This window comes from Mycteria americana, chromosome 12 (assembly GCF_035582795.1).
Source record: "Mycteria americana isolate JAX WOST 10 ecotype Jacksonville Zoo and Gardens chromosome 12, USCA_MyAme_1.0, whole genome shotgun sequence".
Lineage (NCBI taxonomy): Eukaryota > Metazoa > Chordata > Aves > Ciconiiformes > Ciconiidae > Mycteria > Mycteria americana.
In genome coordinates this window covers 11,344,943-11,371,064 of record NC_134376.1, presented here as the reverse complement: position 1 = coordinate 11,371,064, position 26,122 = coordinate 11,344,943, and the positions used below count along the sequence as shown (strand labels likewise).

General features: G+C 45.2%; 2 protein-coding genes across 4 annotated transcripts in view; one reads left to right on the top strand and one right to left on the bottom strand.

Annotated features, from left to right (window-relative positions):
* The window catches only part of PDXDC1 (pyridoxal dependent decarboxylase domain containing 1), a 33,849-nt gene extending 31,594 nt beyond the window's left edge, over positions 1-2,255 (bottom strand). The window contains exon 1 of one of the 2 annotated variants that reach the window (XM_075514640.1): positions 2,055-2,255. Coding sequence is in view for 1 of the 2 variants with exons in the window: in XM_075514639.1 (XP_075370754.1) it covers positions 1,913-1,933 (21 nt within the window). In the remaining variant the exon portion in view is untranslated. Of the gene's footprint in view, positions 1-1,912 lie in introns of both variants that reach the window. The other variant, XM_075514639.1, reaches the window with a different exon arrangement.
* Positions 2,256-3,861: 1,606 nt separating this feature from the next.
* Positions 3,862-9,493, top strand: MPV17L (MPV17 mitochondrial inner membrane protein like). Of its 2 annotated transcripts, none has more exons than XM_075514653.1 (4): positions 3,862-4,209; positions 6,406-6,476; positions 7,700-7,729; positions 7,993-9,493. In XM_075514653.1, exons 1-4 carry the CDS (start codon positions 3,900-3,902, stop codon positions 8,074-8,076), a joined length of 495 nt encoding a protein of 164 aa, XP_075370768.1. In that variant the 5' UTR covers positions 3,862-3,899; the 3' UTR covers positions 8,077-9,493. The 2 variants fall into 2 exon arrangements, with proteins under 2 accessions (XP_075370768.1, XP_075370767.1); XM_075514652.1 differs by having other exon boundaries at positions 7,897-9,493.
* Positions 9,494-26,122: the final 16,629 nt, after the last annotated feature.

Sequence of the window (26,122 nt, the reverse complement as noted above, 5' to 3'; positions counted from 1 at the left end):
ATAAGGAGGAGAGAATCCATGGTTCAAATAAAAGACAGTCTCAGATGTATTATGAAAATGCTTAAATAAGCATAAGATAAGTGGACACACATTCTCCGAGGGTACACATATCCCAGCTTGGATGAATTTCAAATTTATTTAGGGAGAAGACTTCTTATATATCATGCTCACGACTAGATAAAATGCAGATTGTACAGATTTACAACAATCTTAACCAAAGACTATTTCAGGAGGGCACTAACTGCTAAGGGGCTAGAAGACAATAATTGTATTGTGGCATGTTATGATACAGAGGACTACAGCTTTTATCATACATGGGGAAAAAAGCCATGATAAACAAGAGAGGAAGTAAAACAAGTGATAACTCTTTATACACATCTATTTGCATACATTGAAAAATCAGATATGCAAGTTTCTGCAGGGCACGCACCATTATAGACTATTCCTTACATCAAGAATACAAACAACCAAAACATGGACTTTTATTCTGTTAAGAAATGAAGATATTTAATTCTTACACAGTGTTTTTATTGCTTCTTATGATGACCTAGTCAAACAAAGGTTATAAGGACTCTGTCAGTACTACAGGACAAACACTTGCCCTGTACTAATGTGCCTTCTTTAAATAACTGCATATTGTACCATTATTCTGCTTGAGTCCAGTTGATAAAGACCATATTCCAAAGTAGTATATTCAATTAAGTTTTACTTAAGTAATTAAAACGCTTCAGAACAAGCAGCAGTCACTGTAACTTTTGTCAGCAGTAGTAAATAACAATCTTTTAAAGGCTACTAAATACTCTTTAACACTGTATTCTTCATGTGGCTTGTAATATATCAAACCATTTTGCTACCAGCTCATTAACCACACCAGAAAGATACTTCCTGAATTTCCTTACTATTCCTCGTACTAGAGCACATCCCGTTCAAACTTCTCTAGACAATTCCAAAGATTACATAAAACTGAACATGCTGCGTATAGTAAACAATGCAAAGGGGAAGGATACATTAACATCTCTTAAGCACATAAAGTATAAATTATTTCAAATGTATATTGTCCTCGAAGACATACAACAATGTTGATAAACTATATATGAGCAGCCATTCCATTCTCACTTCTAGGGCAGGTCTTCTGAAGCACAGCAGGTGCCATAAAAGCCAGCAGAAGCGTGGCAGGTCCCACATTACCAGATTCTGACTGACTCACAGTGACAAAGGCAAAATAAGTTTTGTCAGTCACTTATGGTATTATAGAATCAATATTTGCTTTGTACAGAAGCATTTGCATCAGACAAAGGAGCGCAAACACAGGGCAGCAAACACCTCTAGTATAAAATGAAAAAAACCCCTCAAACAATATTTTCTCTACTATCCAGCCAAAGACTAACATTCCCAGAAAATAAGCTCCATCTTATTTTTAAGAAAACAAACAAAAACCCCGTTCCTAAAGCATTTCCCGATAGTTACTCAGACTTTTTATAGATCCGGGACACAGAAATAGACGGCGTTCACACAGGTGACGAACGCTAAGCGCCGTAGCTGGGAGCTGGGAGGGGGGCGCGCCCGTGGGCTTCACTGGTGACTCAAAGGCTTCGTGACACAAAGTTGACTCAGGCCCGTGTGGCACAGACCCCCGGCGGAGGCGGGCCGGGAGCCCCGGCGGAGCCGCGACACCGCCGCGGCCCAGGCACTGGGGAAGCGCCGCACCGAGCCCCGGCCCACCGCTGGCCCCAGCCGCTGACCCCGGGCCCCTGCCCTCGGCCCCGGGGCGCGGCCCCACCGCCCCGTCAGCGACGCGGCCGCCAGGGCCCGCTCGCCCCTCAGGGCCCGCCGCGCCTCAGCACCCCTCCGCCCGCAGGTGCCCCAGCTCCCCCCACCCCCCACCAGCCTGGCACCGGTGCGCCCCGCAGACCTTCTCTAGAGAGGCGTCCATAGCCGGCGGGCGTCCCCGGTGCGCGCCGCCTCCCCGCCGGGCACTTCCGCCTCAGCCCCGGCCGGCTCCACGCTGGCAGCGCTGACGAGGCCGCGGCGGGAGGGGCGGGGAACGCGCTCACCTAGGGAACGGCGGCAGGCCCGCCCCGCGGCCGAGACCACCGCGGCAGACGGGCGGGGAGGATCCGGGGCGGCGACACTGCGGAAGGCGCGGCGGGGCCCCGCGCCGTGACAGCACGGGCTGGGGAGAGCACAGCCTGCTCCCTTTCCTCCACACACCGCCCGCTGCCGCTTCCCGCTCCCCCCGCTCCAGCTGGTGGAACAGTCCCGGAGAACGACCGGGGAGGTGACAGGTACTGGCGCATGCGCAGCGAGCGGGGCCCGGGCGGTGACCGACCGCCGCCGTGGAGCGGAGCAGGCGAGAGCCGCGCGGGGGCGCCGCCGCCCTGCCGCGGGTTCGAATCGCCGCGGCGGCGGGTCGCGGCAGCCCGGTACTCCGGGAGGATTCTGCATGGCTCCAGCCTTCACAAACCTCCCGGCTGTCACCCCGGTGTCGTCAGCTCGGGCTACAGGGGCTTGTTACGGTGGCACCAAACCCCTTCCTCCACGCACGGGTCCCGCAGGGGGACGCTGCACGGCCCCGAAGAACGGGCTTCGTCCAGACTCGGGGGGAGCCCCGAGTGACACCCGTCCCGGGCAACAGGCCGCCCTGCCCCGCCGCCCCGAGCGGGGCCTCCTGCGGCGGAGAGCAGGCGGACGTGCCCCGGGGGAGGCGAGGCGGCGGGAGCGCAGCACGCACCTGCTGGCGGGCTCACGTCGGACGGGCAGTCCCCGGAGAGCCAAACCCTGTTTTCCAGAGCTTTATCTCTGTTCCTTCAAGCTGGAGTTATTTGTCGGTACATATTCCTCTTCGTTCTAGCGCCATTTATATTGCCTAATACAGAACTTGCAGATACTGCTGATGCTGTTTCTCGCGCGGCCATGTCTGCGTGTTCGGATGACGAGCTGGTAAGCGCAGCTCGTGGGCCCTGACGCAGTGTCTCCCAAGCACTGGGCAGCTCGCTCCACTTTGTTATTAAAATGCATTTCAATCTACAAGCCATCCATGCCTATTTATAGTCATTCCTGGAAGATCTCCTGATAGTTCCAAACGCATCAGTCCCAGTTACTATTAGGACACAGTGAACTACCGCCTCCTGCCTGGAGATGGTTCCCTAAGCCAAGTCTGAGCCCGTTGCCAGGACCAAGGGGAAACTCCCGGACGCGCTCGTTGTCTTCTGCGGCCATGGGCTGCCTTGCAGGACACAAGCCTCCCTAGCTGCAAGCTCCCTGCATGGACTTCAGATCCGCTTTGTGGCAATGGTTTGGTGCGTACAAAGCTGTGTACACGAGCCCCTTCGAACAAACACACATCACTTCCGGCTTTCTCCTCGAATTGCCTCAACAGCAGAGTGAGAAGCAGAGGAAGTGCAGGTGTGCACCAGCCCTGCTCAGTGAGGTAACAAACCTCAGACTGGAAAACCAAAATTGAAAAGAAAAAGCCATAACCTACTCATGTAAGCAAGCAACAAGGAGATAATTAAAAGGATAAGCAAACAGTGCCTAGTTTTGAGTCTTAACTGGTTGCAGCAATACTACACAGTGCCTCCACGGTGCACCTAGAGCAAAGCCCAGGAGACACAGTGACCTTCTTCCGAGTGAACGCATCGTCACTTGAAAAATAACCCCATGAACCGAAGCCCGGGTGCCCAGCGACCACCTGCGGGCACACCGGAGACCGGCGGGGAGGCCGAGCACGGGGCACACCGTGGGGTGCCAGCCTCCCCTGGCAGGGGCAGGCCCGGCGGAGGTGGCACCCCGGGCGGGGTAGCTCCGAGGGGGAGCGGGGACCGCAGAGATGCCGAGGGCGGCGGCGGGCGGGCCCGCGAAGAGGAGGAGGAGGAGGCGGGCGGAACAGGCGGCGGGCGATGGCCGGGGCGCTGCTGCGCGGCGGAGTGCGCCGCTTCCCCTGGCTCTGCAACGTGCTGCTCTACGGCGGGCTCTTCGCGGCGGGCGACGCGGCCCAGCAGCTGTGGCGGCGGCGGGGGCAGCCGCCCGACTGGGCGCAGACGCGGCGCGTAGCGCTGGTGGCCCTCGCCTTCCACGGCAACTTCAGCTACGTCTGGCTGCGGGCGCTGGAGCGGGCGCTACCCGGCCGCCGCCCGGCCGCCGTCCTCGGCAAGGTGCTCTGCGACCAGCTCCTCGGCGCCCCCGTCGCCATCCTCGCCTTCTACACGGGTGAGTGCCGCCGCCGCCCAGGCACCGCCATCTCGGGGCGGCGGGGCGGGCGTGCCGAGCAGCGGGCGGCCGGGGGCGTCGATCGGAGCGCCCCTGCGCACGCACGCTGGGTGCAGTCTTGGAGGGCGCGCACCGACAGCGGGACTTTTCACCCCGACAGGATGGGGTGGTTGGGCACCCGCCGCCCGCCCGGCCTGCCGGGCGGTGATCGCCGCGGGCCGGCTCCCGCAGCCCCAGAAACGCCGGTGTGGGGCTGTGTGGTCCTCGGGCAGCGGGCTCGCTGCGTGCTGTGGGTCCCCGCCGAGGCGCTGCCGGCACAAGGCGGCGGAGAACGCCGCAGCCGCTCGCAGAGCTGCGCTCGGAGCTGGGGAGGCGGCGGGCGAGCTGCAAACGCCAGAAGCTCTCCCCGGCTCTGTATGTAGGGCAGCCCGGTGCACCGTCTGTGGCGCTTCAGGGCTTTAGATGAGGGGGTGCTAGTGCCAAAGTGGAGTCCTACCTTGGGCTTGGTTGGGCCCTTACCTTTTAATTAGGTGCAAGGAATTCAACACGCCTTACGAGGATTGTACTGTCCCTGTCTGCTTCAATTGCTCTGCTCAGTTCTCAACATCAGCTGTCTCGTTTCTGAAACGCAATTAACTGTAAATGTCAGGAAATACTATAGTTCAGCAAATAAACTGTAGTACCATCTTCTGCTGTGAGAGTATATAGAAATACAGCGTACTACTAATGTATGATCTCAAAAGCTAACACATAAGAAGAGACTTTAGGGAAGATGACTATCTATTTCAAAAATAAACATGCAGAAATAAGAAAAGTAATAGGTGAGACTAGTGTAAAACAGGGCTCTCATTTAAACTTCGTGTGGAAGAAGAGCACGAGAGATACTCTTTTAGCCCGGTATTGGCAGATTGGCATTTTAGGACCCCGACAGGGAAGTAATTCAGTTTGTGATTGAAGAGAAATGAAGGAAGAAGTCAAACACCAGATACTTACTCTCAAAATCCTATCTGCCTCTGTCAGAATGTAAGCAGAGAATTGCCCAAGGACCAGAAGGATTTGAAGGATGACAAAAGGGATGCTAAAAATCCCTAAATTGGGTAGCAGTATGATGTAATAGCAAAATAATGTATCCGTTGAGAGATACTGATAACCTTGTGGCATGCAAATATCTAGGAAGATACCTGAATTGGACTAAGCAACTTTGGGCCTCTGCTTATGTGCGAATGCGTAGCTCTTTATTTTAGATTGATTCGTTAAAGCATGTTGTCTAATACCTTTGCTTAATATAGGTCACATCTTCCAGTTAAGGTGGGTGATCTTTGAAGAGCTGCTCCATCTCTTAGAAAGATGTAGTCTTAATTTGACACCTGAAGATGCTTATCACACGAAATACCGTTTAAAGGGTTTATTATTTTGAACCCTTTAAGTGATATTTCATGTGATGAGAATTCAGTCAGTTAATTTATTTCCAGTTTGCATGTGTCTAATATGTAATTTCAAGTCATACCGCTTTTCTTTTGATCTTGGGTGTAATGATGGGAGCCTGTTGTGAGGTGGTGTTTTCCTATAATCAAGAGAAGTTTGATCAACTAGAATTTCAACTAGAATTTATTTAAAACTTTGGAATGCTGTGTGTGGAGGATTAAACAAGTAGGTTTTGAAACTGTTCTGCTTGTCAATTCTATAATTTGGATTTGATGTAGTTATTTGTGAAGGTAGAAAAATCACGTCGATTATGGCCGAAATTAAAAAAAAAAATTAGGTGCCCCTTTCCACTGACTTCAGTGGTCTGTAGGCACCTAAACTCCTTCAGGGATCTGAGCCACTTCTGGCAATTCAACGATGTGCAGAATGCCTTATTCTCTCTGTCTCATGGGTATAAAAGGTACTTTCTCCATAGCTGTTCTACTGCCATACCACTGGTGAATTATGTGGCAGTGGAACAGATATGATATACCACCTGTACAGTATATTCCAGCTGATCTATGTTGTCAATGCTGAGAGACAAGTCAATAGATGAGGAGATATGATGCAGCACTGTTTGGTAGCCAGAATAGTATTTTTTCTTTGTAATGATATCAGCTTTTCTTTCAAAGCTACTGTAATATATTTTGAGAAGAGTTTGGGATATTGTTAAAAAAAGTGAACATTTCATTTTTGCATTTTTTCTGATTGTTGTAAATATTTTGCCACTAGGTATGAGCATCCTTCAGAGGAAAGAAGACATATTTTCAGACTGTAAAAAAAAATTTTGGAATACATATAAGGTGAGGCAAGCGATTCACTTATCTCCGAGCTAAGCAAAAAAATAATATTATTGGATAAACTCTTTGAAATATTCCTTCCTCCAACAGCCTTTGTCTCACTCCATTATTTGATTATGTGCAGGAAGCTTTAAGCACCAGCAGTCATGTGAAGTCAGGGTAGTCTGGAGCAGGCACTGCTGCCAGATGGGTGAAATGATGCCATTTTAAAAAGGTACAGTGTTTATAACCATAACACTTGCAGCCGGCTCTGTCTGAATGAGAGCCCTACAATACAACACTGATTAAGATTGTACTACCTTTTATCTGAAGAAGTACCCCCACACCAGTGTTTAGTTAGTAATGCCGTTGACAACACTTACATGAACACCAGTTAAAATCATTAGCTATAGAGACATCTTTTTTAGGAATCATTTTCAGCCTGTACTTTTCAGTGACAGTCTTCTCACTTTCAGAAACACAATCCCTTGTTTAAGAAGACTTTGGTACAAATAGCTGGTTTTGGTTTGCATTTCTGCATACACAGGAAAAAATTATCCATGCTACCTCAGAGCTGAGCGAATTAAGAATTTTAAAGATTTCTCAGGTGCAAGAAGAATGATAGATTAGCAGAAAAAATATAATAGAAGGAGAAACTGTGATGCAATGTGAATTTCTCTTCACACTGTGGAACTATATAGGTAGGATAGAAAAGGATTATTTTTATTCCTATGGAGGATGATTAGAAAAACTGTGCCCACTATATCCTATCAAAACATAAGGTTTCTATTGACCTTATGTTCTATGAGTAAATTATCCATTGATTTTTGCAAAAAAACCTTACATGTATGAGTAACTAGAAGGAGCATTGCAAGTGTGAGATAGTGTTCAGTGGTATTTTTCATTCATGGCTGAAACAATTGTTCACATATTTAAACATTTGTTCACCCATCTGGTAAATGTGCTTATGTATGTGGTGTCAGGTGACTGTGAAGACTTAACTGTGCTTAGAGTTTTGTATTTAAAATGAGTTAGAATAATGTGTTTGAGAAAATCCTAGCATAGAGGCTCATGAAGATGATTAGAAGTTCAATATTGCAACCTGTAAGTTAAGCAACTTAATTTACAATTGAACAGCTTTTGTTGACTTTACTCAAATGTTTCAGTCTTTGCTAAATGTGGTAAGAAAAAATGAACCTTTGTGGTTGAAGTCCGTAAGAATAACAAATGATTCATTTTCATTTCAGACGGGACTGATGTACTGGCCTTTTGTACAGGTGAGTTTTTAGGGTAACTCAGTGAGCCTTTCTTTCTCATAAAACCTGATCCGATGTGTTCATAGTATATCTAACCCAGTGAGAAGTCAGTGGAGTTGTTGGGTGTGTAGGTGTAAGACTTAACAATGCCTGGAGCACTAACTGAGCTCTTTCTCCTTCCAACGCAGCTGTCAAACTTCATTTTGGTCCCTGTTTACCTGCGAACAGCTTATACTGGGCTCTGTGGCTTTGTCTGGGCTACCTTCATTTGCTTTTCCCAACAGAGTGGAGATGGCACAGCAAAGTCAGCATTTATGTGGCTCCAAAGAGAGAAGGTCAATGCAGATGAAGAATCATCAGAGAAATAAGAACTTTAGTTCTGAACACATTCTAAATTAAACTGAGTTTATGAAAGTCAGTAAACCACACTGCAGCCTCATTGCTGTGTTTAGAATAAACAGTCATCTCAGCATTTGTTGGTTAATATAAGCAGTGGAACAGTTTGTCTTTGTGCCTGTTTATTTTTCATAAAAGAGGCCAATTGTGTATTGGCATTTAATTATTTTCATGTTGCCAGCCCATCTTTTCTGGGAACAGCAGACTTACAGGGCAGTGTAAGCATTTGCACATCATGTCAGACCACCTCACTGGGGAGAAATATTAACTGTAATTTAATTTTCAAGCAACTTGTAATTGCTAGAAAAAGGGGAATAGATCATTAAATCATCAGTTGTCAGACTTGACAATTGTTATCAGTGCAAGATTGCTTTTGCAGAACAAAATTTAATGGATTTCTTATCTAAAAAGTGGCATTAAATTTGTTTTATTCAGAGAAAACAAAAGGGCTGTGTTTGTAGGGACCACTTGTCTATAGGGGCAAACTTGCTTTATTCTACATGAAAATCTATATAGCAAATGAATTATTTCATAGAATGTACAAAACCTGAAATATATTTGTACATCTTTTATCTTAACTGGGAGAATAAAGATAACTAACTTTGGTCAGAGTTCTTTGGAGTGGATGCTGCATATTCACACTTGGGGAAGCATCAGTCATAAGCAGCTCCTGCACGATGGAACCTAACTAAACACCGCAGTGAGCTTTTGCTGTATCTGTCAACGACTTCTTCCTTTGCCCCTCAAGGGTCAAAGTATTGAAGAGTACATGGGAGTCTTGACACCTGTAGGAGACTGACTGATCGCAGGGTATGTCTCAAACATGTTGCCTACGGGAGGTTGCTATACCAACAAGATAAGGGAGGCCAGACAGAGAGGTGCGGAGGCGTCTAGCTTCCTGGGCTCCTCTCACCTCGGCCTCTGATAAGCGAGGCACACAGGCGGTTTGCTGGTTAACAGTGACTATGCAGAAAGATGGGTGAAACTGCGCACGCTCCATCGTAAGGTCATCCGGCGGGCAGGAGTACCCAGGAGGGGCTGCTTACCACCGAAGACCCCCTCCAGGCAAGCGCACTGAGGGCGCCCGCCGTCTCCACCCAGGTTTCCGCCTACTCTCGCCCAGCAGTAAAGTAGGCTTGCGGCGGGGCTCAAAGAGCCATAAAAGGCCTCCAACCAAGAGAGCCAGGGAGACTCCCGCCACCAAGAAGAAGGACCTCGGGACAGCGGGACGCCGCTGGATCCACGGGTGGTGAAACTTTTTCTTTCCCTCTCTCTCTCTCTCTCTAGTTTCCCTTCCCAATCTAGAGAACCAACGCTTGTCCTGGCCTATAAGCCGTGCTTTTAGCTTCCTCGCTGGATATCTGAACATATACATACTTATACATTAAAACCGCGAATTGGTAACTGATCGTCTGTTGGTGTGTCACCTTAATTTGCCCCAGTGGAATCCCAAGAACCTCGCGATCTGACTCAGTCCATCCAGGGTGGTCTGAGGGGTGGGTCGTGACATTTAATTGGCGTCACGGACAGGATTCCCCTGGTAGGAGCAAAGTGGTCGTCCTGGGACCAGGCATCCACTGCAGCCCCTCTCTGAGAGGAGTCATATGGAAGGGGAGACAGTCCTCTGAGGACTGGTAGGGGATCTGATCCTGAAGTTTATCATGGCCTCCCTGAGAGGCTCAACCGTGGGTTGTACCCCTCTCCTGGAGAAGTTAGAAGGTTACAATGCACGGCCTTCTCCCCCTGGTATGACTTGGGCCCATAGTAATTGGCACAACCCGCAAGCAGTAGCGGACAGAATTTCCACGTTGGCAAAGGAACGGAAGCTAAGACTGGGGAAAGGGAAAGCGTTGGTTTGTGCTGGTTTGGGTTTGCCTTAATGGCCACCCAAAAGGGAGTGCCCAGGTGGGAGAGCTGGTAGCTGTGTGGAGTGTGGTCGTCAGGGAAGCAGGGAACAAAGAACCAGTGTTTATTTATACTGATTGGTACACTGTGTTCAAGGGCTCCAAATGGCTACCTTTCTGGGAGCAGAATCAGTGGGAGGTGAATAGAGTACCTGTGTGGCAGAAACAAAAATGGGGCCACCTATTAGAGTGGCTCCATTTGAAAGGGGGCCACTCTGGAAGCAAGAGCCTGTTCAAGGAAGCACTCAGTAGGGGCCTGTAACAAGGGAACTGTGCAATACTGTCATCTCGGTGTGCAGCCTATGCCGCACCCGACTGGGAGAACATAACCCTCTCAAGAACCAACCCCTACACTTAAGGGACAATAAGGGGCTGTGGGACACCTGGCAAGTAGACTACATGGGCCCTTTCAGACTTTTGGAAGGGAAACGATATGTGTTGGTAGGGGTCGAGGTGATTTCGGGACTGACACAAGCGGAGGCAGCCGGGTGAGCAACAGGGGATAATACAGTAAAAGGTCTGAAGGCATGGTTTAGTTGTCTGCCCAAACCCAAATCTATTCAATCAGACAATGGAAGCCATTTTACTGCCAGGGTGGTCCAAGAGTGGGCGAGGGATGAGGGCATGCCCGAGGACATACAGTGCATCTTCCATATGCCCTACTACCCTCAGGCGAATGGTATCGTGGAATGGATGAATGGGCTATTAAAACAACCCCTGAGGCCCATGATGCCAGGTGGGCCCAGTGGGTATCTGATGCAGTGACCAAGGTTAATAGCCATTGGGGAATCAATGGTTGCTCCTGGCTCACGGCCTTTTGCCCCAAACCCCCATCTATTGTACCTGGGACAAAGACGGATAGAAATCCAAAAGACCTGCTCCGTTACCCCAGGCAACCCATTTTGGTGGATCTTCCCACGGTGGGGCAGGTACCCTTAAGTCTGAAAACCCCACTGAACTTACATGCATGGGTGGCTACCGACACCCATGGGAAGGAACATCATATTAACACTTGGTGGATGATACCCTCTTTCTAACTGTGGCTCACAGTGAGCCCAAAATCTCTGTTTATGTTACAGATCCCGAACTAGGACCACGTGGGATCGAATGCCATGCTTAAAGGAATCCCCCTCTTGTTCTTCCTCGCCCTCCCCTGCGGAGGAGGGGAGGGAGGGTCCCCAAACCTCGCCTGGGAATTAATACAAGGGTTTGTGCGGGTATGGAATCAGACTGATCAGGGGATCTGCATAGCCTTGCCACCCTCCACAAAGGAGGGATTGAGGTTTTTTGTTACCCCCCTTAATGTTACCTATGATCTGGCGGAAAATCAGACCACACAACGTGGTTTCACCCTCTTCCCTGCCACATGGAGTTATAATGGCACCCATGCGGTTTGGGGGGCCGACTATCTGTTAACAGAGGGTTATCCCGAGATGATCTCCCGACCAAGTTTTAACGGTACTTTGAGGGCTAACGACACTTACTTTGCCTTTTATAATTCCTCGGATTCTGACTTTTGGGGGCGGTCAACATGTAGTGCCTCTCACCCTGAGATGAATTTCACCTTCACCAGTAAACCTAAGGTTGCTGACTCGCCAAGATTTCGAGGTGGAAACGCAACCATCCTGCCAGGGATGCACAGGATAGAGGCTGCTGGTCCCTATAGTCTATCCTGTTCCAATTTCCCTTTTGACCCCCATTTCCACCCACTAAAACAGCCAGACTATTATGAGGCTGACTTCTCCCTGAGCGTGACCTTGTCGTGGTGCGTGCAACTCCCAAATGGTACTGGCACAGAGCCAATTAATCATTCAAATATTGAATGGATGTGGTCCCATAAGAAACCTGATTTGGAACCACTACGATATGTTATTCCCCCGCAACATTCCTCCTCACCCCTGTTTAGTTGTGGGAAAATTCTCAACTGCAGTACTGGCCCTGGCGATCCCCCCTTAACCTGGCTGGTGGCTGGGGTACGGGCACTCATAAGAGACATGTGTCTTTGTTGGGGGTACCCCTCATATGGATTCAAGAATCAGGACCCCCACTGTAAGGGAGTATATAACTTTACCAACAATGCTGACCGGAGGAGGGGAAGATATTGTGGGGTGCCTTATACCCATTATCCCCTAAAAGGTGTGCCCATCTCTGCCCGGCCAGAGATTTATCTTGTAAACTATACTGATGCATGGACTTGCCAAACTAGTATTTACCCAGCACCATTTGGACTAGCATGGGGGTGTTCGAATGGAAAATTTTATTCGTACCTCAATCCTCACGACCACGCAGGGCTACAGTGTGGAATAGTGTTGCCTTCGCTTTGCTCCTAACAGAATTTTCCATTTTACACACCCCCACGTGCAAGCTAGGCGGTTTTTGGACCAGCCAGCTCAAGCAAATGAATGGGTTTGGGGTGTCCACTAACCGGATTATTGGACTTTAGGGGTGAGGGTTTCATTTAATTTGCAATCGCTGTTTGGCACACCAGGAGTACTTTTGACCCATCAATGGGCACTGGAGAACTTGACTTGGCAAGTCCATGTGTTGTCAAATTGGACACGGCATGCGTTTGGAGAATTAAATTTGCAAGTACAGCAAGCCTCAAAAATGGCTGTACAAAACAGACTAGCATTGGATATGTTGTTGATGAAAGAGCAGGGTGTATGTGGAATGTTAAACTTGAGCAATGGAGAATGTTGTATTACTATCCACAACGCCACCACTTCGACTGAAGAAGCTTGAGCGAAAATGGAGGAGATCGCCGATCAAACTGGGGAACTTTTTCAAGCCTTGCAGCGCAAGGACTGGTTCGCTGGACTGCACCCTAGTAGCTGGTTGTCCTCCATTTTGTGGGGTCTGGGACTCACCGGATGGGGAAAATGGTTGCTACAAATCAGCATAACATTCGGTATTGGCTTTGTATTTTTGACGATTGGCATTGTTAAGTGTATGATTACTTGCCTTCTTGCTTCTCTTTTCTCTCTTTCTCCCTCTATCCGCTATGCACAAATCACCACCGTGGAGGATGCCCCTGCCGAAGAAAGCACCCAGCAAGCAAATGTTTGAGCCACGGGGTGGTGTAAGAGACTGACTGATCGCAGGGTATGTCTCAAACATGTTGCCTACGGGAGGTTGCTATACCAACAAGGTAAGGGAGGCCAGACAGAGAGGTGCAGAGGCATCTCGCTTCCTGGGCTCCTCTCACCTCGGCCTCTGATAAGCAAAGCACATGGGCGGTTTGCTGGTTAACAGTGACTATGCAGAAAGATGGGCGAAACTAAGGTCATCCGGCGGGCACGAGTACCCAGGAGGGGCTGCTTACCACCGAAGACCCCCTCCAGGCAAGCGCACTGAGGGCGCCCGCCGTCTCCACCCAGGTTTCCGCCTACTCTCGCCCAGCAGTAAAGTAGGCTTGCGGCGGGGCTCAAAGAGCCATAAAAGGCCTCCGACCAAGAGAGCCAGGGAGACTCCCGCCACCAAGAAGAAGGACCTCGGGACAGCGGGACGCCGCTGGATCCACGGGTGGTGAAACTTACTCTTTCCCTCTCTCTCTCTAGTTTCCCTTCCCAATCTAGAGAACCAACGCTTGTCCTGGCCTATAAGCCGTGCTTTTAGCTTCCTCGCTGGATATCTGAACATATACATACTTATACATTAAAACTGCGAATTGGTAACTGATCGTCTGTTGGTGTGTCACCTTAATTTGCCCCAGTGGAATCCCAAGAACCTCGCGATCTGACTCAGTCCATCCAGGGTGGTCTGAGGGGTGGGTCGTGACAACGCCTTCACTCCTTTCTACTGTTTCATTATGTTCAAGATATACTTAAGATTTTGAAGGAAAAGAGCATGGGAAGGAAGATAATTCGAATGGCAGAATCCATCTCAAAGCAATCCAGCTATATTAAGGGAACTTCCCTTTCTTAACTTCCCTTATATAAGGGAACTTCCCTTTCTTCTTCAAACGGCTTTTAAATGTTCCTGTTCATAAAAGACACTAGGTAACTACACATAGGAAACTAGGAAAAGGTGAAAATTAATTATAGATCTGCTTTATCAACTGAGGATCAGGTCTGGATGCAGGTGTGCTCATCAGTGTTTTTTAAATGTGCATATGTATCTCAGGACAGGAACTGTGCAAATTTCTGTGATTGCAGTAAGTTGAAATCAGACCAGTAAAGGAGCCCTTGGTTTATTAGAATGGGATTTTATGCCTTGAAGTTACTAAATTGCAAGCTTGAAACAATATCTGATTTAACCCAGCTTGGCGATGATTGTAAAGGGAAGAGTCAACCCTCTTTGTTACAATAATAATAAACCACTTTGAGGAATGTCTGAATTCCTCAGTCTTGTCTAAATAGTAAACCAAAGCCTGCTTAGGCTATAAACATACATTCCTTTGGCCAGCAGCTGTACTGCTTACAATTATTTGTCACTGTGGGAGCCCAATGGTGCGTAGTTCCGACAGGGAAAGGAATCATGCAAGCACTGCCAATTATTCCAGGTAAAATCAACTTGTTTAGCATAACCCAGTGGTCAAGAGTGATGCACGGTACCCGTATGGCTTTGACTATAGGACTGCAGCAGATGGGAGGAGGGTAGATGGCGGGGGGGCTGCTTCTACAGTCTGTTTTGCTGGCAGATAGGTGCAGAAGGTACCTTCCCTCTCAGGACAGACAAGTCACTGCAATTCCATCTTCAGCTGCACAGGCAGACCTGGAAGAGGACGCCTGCCTATGATCTTAAGGTGGAATTCATTTTCATTGACTTTTGACACCCGTGGTGTGGACATCTGCAACTTGGCTAATCAGTTTAAGCTCTGTTTACAGTCAGTGGAGGAAAATAGGCAGTTTTAGACATATGTTTTAGTGTATGGTGAATTGTGCACTGTGTCTATTTCTTTCCATCAATAACAGAGAGTCTCAGGTGACTGGCTGCTGTGTAGACAGCTTCATTGTAGATGCTCATATTTGGTGAGTTGAATTCCCCTGGTTGGTGTCTATCTTACATGTCCCTATGGGAACAATTTAGTGGGTGTTGCTGCGTGAATCCCACAGTCTGAATTGGGTGGTCCTGACGCTGGACATCCCAGCAGGAGTAGAAATCCACAGAGGAACTAACTGCATTTTATCTATCTATTTAAAAAATGAAAGATGAGTGAATAGATGTTTCAGACAGCTATAGCTGTTGAATTGTTATTGTGCGTATAAGGTCCTCAGGATAAAGAAGCAATTTTAGTAGTGTTTCTTCTGTTGATATTTTTAGGATCAGAATAGTGTTTTAAAGTCTGTTCTATTCAGTGAGACTTAAAAGTTTCAGATAAGGTGTGCTAATTACGTATTTGACCTTTTTTTACAAATGCTATTTATTTTTATTTCTGCTTGTGCCTTAAGTGTTTAATGATTAATAGAGTTCACTTGGAGAAGGGAACTGGAAAATAATGACATTACAAGGAGAGTGAAATAGTGAAATGGTGTTGGTTTGCTGTAAGCAGTATGCAATGTTCTGCTGCAACTTAGTGCAAAAAATATTTCTGCATGGGTATAGTTGGTAAAACTTAATCCCCAGGTGAATCAAGAATTTAAAACTATTCTCATGATCTGTATAATGCTGATGCTTTTCTTCAGCAGGAGTATTTAATGAATGCTGGAAGATCCATCTTTTATTTTAAACGGCTTAAAAGCTGATACAAGCTGTGCTTTATTGCTGTATGCTTTTGTGCTGCTAGCTTGTTGCTTGGGAATTTGAGCTAAATCCTGCTTTGTCTTCAAGTTTCTCTGACTGTGGGCTTCAGGGTTTCCCTCCATATTTCTATTACTTGAAGTACAGTTCTTTTATGTAATGGAAGCCTGTAGCTCTTATATTTCAGTAAACTTTAGATTCTGCATAATCCTTTCGCTTCCTCTGTTTCTCATGTTAAAGTACTTGACAGTTAAGTAACCCAAGTCCCTTTACACATAATTTTTTTTTTTTTAATTATGAGCACTGATTTAGTCTGAGGACCTAGCCCCTTAGTTGTTAATGACTTTATTATTTCTTGACAGTTTTTTGGCTTAGAAGATAAATTTCACAGAATAACAGAATGGTTGAGGTTGGAAAGGACCTCTGGATGCCCAGCCCAGGTCATCTAGTCCAACCCTGTTTGACACATATATAGACTTTTGTTTGCTTCTTCTAGTAATTCAGTAATTTCTTAAGAAAAAGAAAAAAAAATATGGGTGAGACTTGTCCTAATGTCTCTCCACCACCCTTTCAAAAACTGTCATATGGGCTTTATGACTATTTCAAGGAATTGCACTGATCTTACTGCCAGCTGAACATGCAGATTTCCATAACCAGAGAGATGAACAGAATTATACATCACGTAGGTGCTCAGGAAGGAGGGAACACACTGCCAATAGCTACTAGGCACGTATTCAGGTGACATTTTAATGTCATGGGTCCTCTCCAAGAGCAAATGGGATGAGAAGACATTTATATCAGGTACAGTCCCAGCTTTGTGTTATTCTGGATAGCTGTGGAGATGTAGAGTCTGAATTTGATAAATTAAGAATTTCAAAATATATTTTTCTACTGCAAATCTTTTATGCAAATGTACCTCCTGTGCTTACTGGTATGCAAAATACATCCTTCTAGGCTTGGAAATTCACCAGAAGGCCTCTGTCTTTTTCACACCAGAAACAACCATCCAGTAACACAGCATAAAATAACCAGTTTCATACTGCAGTGAAGGTGAAACTGCCTGTAGTTTGTTACCATATCTGATACGTTAAGTTCTCTGTATAGCACAACCTTTGAAATCTATGCAGCTTCAGCCTTCTGATTCTCTGCTGTAAGTGCCAATGCTTTCTGCTCATGCTGCTGTCTCTACTGCTAGTGCCAATCCAGTGAGATGTGCAAGAAATACTTGAATTTGACTAAAATAATGAATTTCAAGTTCACTGAAAAGTGTCTGTATTTTTGCAAAGGCTTAATAAACATGAAATGCTGTTCTTTGACTCTTGTCTGTCTTTAACTAGTGTGTGTATAAACAAAGCCAGGTCTTATGCATTCTTACGGGATCTTCATGGACCACATGCAGCAAAAAGCTCAATTGGATGTCATAGACCTTAACACAGCAGCAGAGTAAAAGGTAAGCAGGGATTATTCACTCCCGTTAAAGGTTAATTACATACATCAAGTCATCTGCCGCTTCTGAACAAATTCAGAACAGAACTCCCATCTTCAAAGCCCTATGCTGAAGCCAGTGGACTTAATTTCTCTTTTATCAAAAAAAGGTAAAACTTTGATGTAATTATCTGTTTAGATAATTAATACATTTGCAGAAGGAACTGAGGAATTCAGGCAGGAAAAGATATAAAAAACTTTTAAAGAGAACAGAGGTTAGCAATGGGGTCCTTATTGAAGGACTGCACTCAGTGTAGTTTGTGTGGGATACTCTTGGGAAGGAAACTGTTCAGAAGATTTGAGGCTGAACTGAGTAATATATTCCACAACTGGAAGAGAGACACCACCTCCATTCCCTGCTGTAACTTCTTGTATATTTAGAATGAGGAGGAAGCTTTATGGAAAAGTTTCAAGTTGAAAAATTCTGTTTCATGGACTTCATGGCCCACAGTGACAAAAAAGATCATTCAGTCTGAATCCTTGCATAATGTGAAGCAAAGTTTTTCCTGAATCAAACCAGTGATGTCAAGTCTCATGCCATCTTCTAGAAAGGTATCCAAAGACTTCAAATAACAGAGGATCTTAAGAAATTATTTATGTATTTTTATGAAATTTTATCACCTGTCTAAATCAATCTAGCCTTAACATTCTAATAAGATACTGTTATTTTCTTTCTGACAAGATTTAAAGACTTGGTACAGCAGGCAAAGCCTTCTGTATGCATTTAGTGGTAAACTGTTAAAGTTTTTGTTTATTCCTGGTATAAACTACAATAGGTTTAGCTCTGTTAGTCCCTTGCTAAATCATTCTTCAGGCTCTTTTGTGAACCCTTTTTTGCTGTGCAACCTCTAATTTGAAATGTAGACAGTAACAGTGTAAAGATTAATCCCAGTGACCATTTCACATATGCCTCACATAGATAACATTTTTTTCTACTGCTTAATATTCCTGTGCTTAAGCAGCCAAAGACTGTATGTGCTCCCTTAATTTCGAAGCTGCACTGAGAATTCACGTTCAATTGCCAGTCCACAGTGATCAAAGTTACTGTAATCCATTTTAAACAAGAATGAAGAATGCAGATTACATACCTGTATGAGTGTTGCATATGCTCTTCAACATCACCCACCTGAACAAACACTGCCTTCACTTTTTTTGCAGTTTATTAATTTAATGTATCCAGATAGAAAAACAGACTTCGTTGCAAAGAGTATAGTAAAATGCATCATTCCCCTCTATGCGACGCTAGTAACAATTACAGTCTTTTGTGCTGAGCGAAGTCTCAGCACCAGAAAAGACTAGTGAGGTGTGGAGTATGTTCGGAAAAGACATTAGGAAGGACAGCTCTGCTGTAGCAGCAGGTACATGAGAGAACTTCAGAAACTGAAGAATGGGCCTTTTTGTTTGCTATGTTCAGGGAAAGCCAGTTGTGAAGTGGGGTGGTAGAACAACAGGGGGAAAAAGGACAGCAGGTCTGAGTCTGTGCGCACTCATGGTTTTTGTAAGTGATGTAATGTGGGACACCTATGCAAATGCTCCCCTCTGCCAGGAGAAGACCTTAAATACAGGATCTTGATGCAGTCGCTCTTCTCCACTTTACGCTGTCAAGACTGATTAAATCAGAGAGAGACCAAGAAGGAGCATGAATGTATAGCCTAGTAGGTAGTTCAGTCACCAGAGATATAGAGAGAGTGGGAATATGCTGTTCCCAGTTCTGTTACTGTACTTCATCCAGTTACAACAGAAGTAAAATGCATAAGCACTCAGATGGCTGTGATAAATACAGTGTCTGGCCCATATGGACTCACAAACCATGCACACAAAGTTCTACACCACATGAGATCCTTTATCTGTGGAGGAAGCGTCAGCTTCGTCCTGAATTGTGTATCCTTTTACAGGACATAATTTGGCAGCACGGTAAATTAAGTTACAACATTCTTGCCTGGAATCAGTATATAAGTAAGTGTCTCACTGTAAGTTAGTGCACTTAGTGTGTGCGTACATAAGGGTAAACCCTCACACTATTACTACTTTTATTTGTCAGGAAAGCAGTCTCCCTCTCATTGCACAAATACTTAGAAAAGAAAATACAAGCTTTTTCATGAGTAGTTCTTTTTCCACCTCTAGTCTTTTCCTTTCTATTTTTCTATGCTCGCCTGGAGAAATCTACCTCTCAAAGCCTGGTTCCCTGTGGTATTCTTATCTTACCATTGCTTGTATCTCTCTCTGAAGTAAAAACCACCTTTACTTACTACTAAGGGTGTTCAGCTACTTCCATTTCACGCATCACATACTTTTACATCCAAAATGTAACAAGACTGTTAGCTGCAGCTGATTTGCCATGATACACCAGTGACACTGAAGGATTTTGCATTAGTTCAACATCTAGCTCAGAATGGTCATCGTACAGTAATGAATTATTATGTGTTTGTGGTAATTACACCATATGGTACAGCAATTACCTAACAGCTTACTGTTTTGGGGCAGAAGTTGAAAAAACAATGTAATACAGGTTCTTTATCATTGAAGGCCAAATTTGGAGAGAAATTCAAGTAATAAAGAAACCGTTTCAGAATTCAGGGCTGTGACATTATAGCTTCCAGTTCCAGTGAAGGAGGTAGCTCCACGGAAGTGATGGGCACGCCTGTTAGGAGGCAAGGGTAGTGGAGCACGTACACTGCGTAGGAACAGGGATCAGCAAGACGCTCACACAGTCTTTTTGTGTGCCTCAGGTTGTAAGCAGTTTTGAGCTCTCTGTGTAAGATTCAAACTTGTGTTGGTAAAATGGAGGCTTACAGAAAATCACCTTTAGATTTTGGACTAAGTGAAATGAGGAAAGGCTGAGGCCCAAAGAGAGCTGTCCTTGGGGATGCATGCTGCTGTGTCTGCAAATTGTATACAGTATGTTTATTACTTTAAAATGGACATGCCCACATACACACTGAAATATTACTTATTGTCCGCTGTGTTTGCAAGTCTCCTAAAATGGCCCAGACCGATTTATCTCAACATCTAAATTTACTGAACTCAAACATCTGTTTCTCTATGTAGCTATGCCCACCCGTCACTGATACAAAAGCCACCTGCACAATAATGACTCACCTGCACAACAGTCAGTCCAGTCATAGCACTGGAGTTAGCTCTCCAAATGCCAAAAATGAGACTCTTACGTGGACGACTTCACTACGCGTGGAATTAGTAATGTATCTGACAGATGCTATAACAGCTTTTTCTGTAAAATTTGTACCTTAAAAGGAGAGTGAATGTAGAAAGAGTTTACTAAGACAAAAATAAAATGGGAAGGAAAAGAGTTTAGAGAAGTATGTTTCTGAAATCTGTGTTGTGTTAGGGTCACGACTACAGCCATTGGTCTGTGTGATTGTCTCCATTCCTTCTACCAGCCATATATGCCCTGTCTCTTCTGCTACTGCATCTCCTGAATCTGTACTGTCTTTTCTGACCTTCTATACTGAAAACAGCTGAGATAAATCTAAATAAGTGGAAAGTACTGTGCCAGCTTTAGTAGTCTCTATTACTCACCTCCTAGGAACGTTTGCAAATAGGCTCAGTACAGGTACAGGCACGATTCTCAAACACAGACACTTAAAATTTGGCATAGCTGAGCATAGGCCATTGATTTATCAGTTCAGTTTCACCCGAACTGTATTTTAAGCTGTCCAAATGTTTAACAAGCTATGTCCAGCCTAGACTGCGTTTTAGGAGCTCAGTCCTGCAAGGCTCTGTCTTGATTTCAGCTAGAAAAGCAATCAAGTACTCCTCCTTCTTAGAGTTATCTAAATATTTGCTTGATCAGACCCAACTTCACAGGATAGATCTCCAAATCTGGGTAAGAGATAGGCAGTCAGATGCTGTAGCTCCAGTGCTGCCAGTTAACATTTATTGCACACAAGTCAAATCATAAGCAACAATATGCAGAGATTTTAAAAAATAGAAAATTTCCCTAGAAAAACAGTTTCTAGGACACGAAGTACTGTAGTATAGTTCAACCCAGACACTGTGAAGCATGTCATATCTAACACATGATTAGTGGCACACCATTCACTAACATTTGCCACTAAATGCTTGTCTTTTTCTTCCATAGCTCTACTAGAAATTCAGCTTTGGAGAAATTGTAAGTTGAATATATAGTAAATTTTTTTCTGGGTGCATGTTTGATGAAACAGTTAATGACACATAGAAACCAGCACTACATTCATACAATATTTCACATGGAAACATTATTAAAAAATTAAACAATCAGAATAAGATGACAATAGGTATTTGGGTAGAAATACTTACGAATGCGCAAATATTTGGATCACTGTCATACCTCAGACTCATGACATTAAATTCGAGGCACCTCATTTGCCTTTTAACAAGCTCATTCAAATGCCTTGTTTGCCTGCAATACACACTGCTTTTAAGGTATAGATGCACTTTTCTATTGTGACAGAGATGTTAGGGTAGCTGTGGAAAAGGACCAACATCCTAGTTACTTTACTGCAACTATTGTGAATTATTTATGAAGTCACTTTAGCCTAAAAAATATTTTTAAATGAATGGTTAATATACGGAAAGGCTATAATTCTAAATAAATAAGTATAAAAAAAGGCACTAACTAAACATGAGCTAGGATTCATAAAAAAAGGAACAATATAATAAGGACATGCATTGGCTTATGAATCCAGGCCCTCATTCTGCACAGATTGTGCCACAGCAGATCCTCTTTCAAGTGCAGAATGGCAGAGCCCAGGCTTCTGAGAAGTCTTTCATGCTAGCATGAAATTGAAGGTGGAAGCTTAGTGTATTTTTTTGAAATATAATATAAAAAAATACTGTAATTTTACTGGAAATTTTCTGTATCAAGGATCTTCCTGTAATTTTTAGCTATCCCATTCACCTTTTTTTAATTAGATCATATTTAATTATGACTCTTTCAAAAGCAAATGAGATTTACTCTGGCCTAATACAGGTCTTTTAGGGAGAGCAATAATACAAATGTGTGAGAAATATACTTAGACTGACACAGTCCTGATTTTCTGTGATAACTTGAATTCATGATACAATAAGAAAGATCTCATTTACTCAGCAAGCTCAGACTGTATTATGACACAGGGTAGGGACACTAACACATTAGAACCATTTTCCCCCACTCTCTAAAGCTGTCTATATAGACTGGTCATAACAAGAGCTGCACAGCTCCTTATGCTTTGGTAAGCACTGTGCTGAGTGAAGCTTTGTTGGTTTACCCACAGTGCTCACCCTGGCCAAGTGACACACCAGTATGTAGCGGGGATTCTGGCTGCAGCAGCCTCAGACAACCCTTGTACTAGGTTATGACACTCTGATTTCTACTCATGCCATAGGATAAAGTTGGGTCCTTGAAAAAGTCATGAGTTGGCTGAATTTCAAGCACAGATAAAACCCATTATCGCAGGGATTATTTTATGTGAATGGGGTCCTACAACAACCCTATTGTGTTAAGGGCTTGTGTAGATTCTTTAGTGTAATCGTGGCCTTCTGTCTTCATCCTACAGCAACTCTGCTGCATAGGATCATGCATGGGAGGAAACGTCATGAAGCTAAGTGTATGCCTTCTAAAATCTGTTTGACTATCAGGTTTGCCAACAGACAGACATTTTCCTTTAATGCTCTATCACAGCCTTTCACCTGTGCCAGGACATTTTTGTGCCATGCATATGCCTGGCAAGTGAGATCTGGAGGTGGCAGAACCTGTAGCACAGTCGTGTGAACATGTGGAGGCTGACACGCCCCCAGGCTGAAGACATTGCTGAAACAGCTTGTGGGATGCAGGGTCAGAGGTTGCACAGGGTACCAGGAGTAACGGAGAATTCTAAGGATCTGGAACTACAGAGAATCCTAAGAGTTGAGGGATGAAGATTCCAGAGGAGGTATTTTCACAGGAAATAAGATTAACCATGACATCAAATATTAAGGAATTATGGTAACTCCTCCAACACAGAAATGTTCTGAAACAAGACTTGATGTTTAAAAAAATATTATAGGACAGATTCGTAGGAGTCCCACAACCTGTGTTATGCAAGCAGTCAACTTACATGAGCACAGTGCCCCTTCTGTCTCTTCTAGATATGGATCTGGGTATTTATGCATACAAAATGGCATAACTGTGCATAATCCACTTAATTGCATTTTGTTTCATCAGCTGAGTTGCAGGTTTTTATTATAATGATAAATCAGTGAAAAACCTGGGCAGAATTTTAACACTTTCTGTTATTTTTTTGTTAAAATGACTGTACTGTTTGACAAAGAACAACGACCCTGACTTTTGCCTTCGCTGCAGCCCACCCCAGACCCACAAAGCAGCTTTAGAAAACCCTTTTGATATACTAGATGTTCCCATAAAGGCAAGAGAGCTCTGAGAACTTCAAGCTGAGAAATCTAAGATGCTTAAGAAGCTCCATGAAAGCAAAGACCGTCTTCCCCCAGCTGATTTTCAAGCCATACTGCCATTAGGGATTTTGCTTGAGTAAAGTGTGCCCATTGTTATATATAGTGTTGTGTCTGCCATGGGACATCAGTGATGTCTCATGGAGGCCAAAGAGCAATAGGTAGGAGAGTGGATTTGCCAACTGCCGCTGACCAGCTATAGCTCTTGATGGCAGAACTTAATTGAGAAATGGGAACTAAAGCAGGCAGGGGGAATGACTGCAAGAGCAAAGTGCACCTCTGTTTTTCTACTAGGCATTATCTTATGAGGAGTGAGAAGAGACCTGAATTTTTGTATTTTCTTCCTTAACAGTTCTTTCAGCAGAAGAAAACCAACCTTTGGGAGTGAAGGAATGCATATGTATTGCTGAGGTGCACTGAAGGGCATCATCAGTAGGGGAGAAATTTAATTGCACTTGCAAATGCAGCAGTGAAAATGCTTGAAAGTCACAATAGCAAAAATGCTAATCTTAGAACATTAGCAAAATAATTGGTACATGCTTAGGCCTCAGTCTTGCAAAAACTTCTGTGCAAATGAACTCAGTGGGACTGCTTCCATGTACCTGCTCTTATGTGTAAAACTCTGCAGGACTGGGCCCTTACTGGATTTTGTGAGTTTTTCAAAATGGGCAGGTGAAAACTTCCTAGTTACAATAAATCACCTTATACATTCTTTGCTTTACGTAAGTAAACTCTGTGCATCCAAGTTTCTAGCTAGTGGGTGTTTTTCTCCTATATTAACAAATGCAGAGCTTTAAATATTCAACCATTTCTAGTATCATTCCTCCATCTCTTAAACAATGCACTTGGATTATAATTATCTAGAAAACTTGAAGGGATGGATTGAAGCTAAATAGTCCTCAGATCCACTAAAAATTGGCCCTTCTCCCTAATCAGCCTGTTTCCCTTAGTCCAACTCTTATCCAGATCCCAGATGGGCTCTTATCTTCCTCCCACACTTGTGTTCCTCACTTCTACAAGTGAGTCAGTCCAGCCCACCCCAGCAGGCAGCTGCACTGTCACCCAAAATCAGCTGTGCAGAGTGCTGCCACCAGCTTTTCTGCTTGACTCACAGCTCTGTTTGGGCTCCATCTCTAAAGGCCAAGACCAGCAAGGATGGAGCATTGCACAGTCAACAAGAGCTCTTCCAGCATGTCTGGTGCTCAAATCATGGCATATCCCTGGGGAGCACAGCTGACAGAGAAAAATTAAAGTGCCCTGAAGACCTTCTAAAACATTGTCCAACTCATTTTAATTTGTTAGCTAATTCCAGTTCTCAGAAAAGGCAGAGAAATTATAACAGAGATTTTCAGTGTTACAATTTTAAAACCAATGTGGAGGTTTTCTCTCCTCCAACATGTGAAGCACCCCCCAAACAAAATTGTTCATGAGTATAGCAGCAGTGTGCGTCAGTCCGATTAGTAAGTACATCACTGAACATAGTTAGTATTTCTGAAGTGTTGATGACTGACGGGCAAGGCAAAGTTTGTAGGCAAAGGTAGGTGACAAAGAAACAAGCTTTCATGCACCCAGTATGTGTTCAGCATTACCAGTACCCCATGACTCTTCATAAATCAGGCAAGGAGTGCTAAAACCCTGATTTGCTGTGGAGCGCTGGTCAACCTGTCTAACTCCTGCTTCATTGTCATTACGTCAGAAATGATACCACATACAGTAAAGTGCAATGGGATTTCAGTAGGAAAGGTGGTCTCCAACTGTAAAATGCTGTTTGGGGATTTTATCCATACAACCTCCCCTACAATAAAAGAAAAAAATAATAATAACAATAATTATCACCAGACTTGTGCTTTCTGCATAGTCATTTGCTTCTCTTCTAATCCCAGCAGGCTGCATAAGCAGCAAAGCTGCATGCTTATAAAAAATACATATGGTTATGAGAAATAAAAAATCCCATCACTTGTTTGGGTGCTGTCCTCTGGCTTTTGGCAACATGATGCAGGAATGAGTGTTATTCCGTTCAGTGCAGGACTTTCAGGAAAGCCAAAGGCTGCACGCACAGCAACCTGACATGTGTTAGACTGCAAAAGCCATGAGCGGCTGTGGATTTTACCATTATTCAGCTGCTCAGGCCAGAAGATGTGTTCAGTGCCGCACTGGGCGCAGGAAGGACAGTCTTCCCGTGCCCTGGCAGCGGGCGTATTTACTAACTCTCGCTTGCCCGAGTCGCTTCGGCTATGCAATGGGAGTGCACACCGCAGGTGCAGGGACGGGCAAAGACAAAACCAGACAGCGAGGGGCTCTGAGCTGCACGGCACCATCGTTGCGGAGGTCAGTCTGCCCATCCAAGCGGGAGGGAGGGAACCGACCCGCCCTGGAGGGCCCGGCGGGTGGGGCGTGTGTGCAGCATGTGCCGGGTGACGGCCCCCCGCAGGGCCTTACAGTTCGCATTGTTTCCCTGCCTCCCCCCGCCCCAGCCCCGCACTGAGCATGTGCGCAGCGCCCCTTTCCCCCGCCCCCTCGCGGG

What these genes read in the sequence shown, in the direction of transcription:
- MPV17L (XM_075514652.1), top strand. Translation starts at nt 3,900, where the DNA reads ATGGCCGGGGCGCTGCTGCGCGGCGGAGTGCGCCGCTTCCCCTGGCTC. An exon ending in CATCCTCGCCTTCTACACGG is followed by an intron (nt 4,210 to 6,405) that starts GTGAGTGCCGCC and finishes TTTTGCCACTAG; the next exon opens with GTATGAGCATCCTTCAGAGG. An exon ending in AATTTTGGAATACATATAAG is followed by an intron (nt 6,477 to 7,699) that starts GTGAGGCAAGCG and finishes TTTTCATTTCAG; the next exon opens with ACGGGACTGATGTACTGGCC.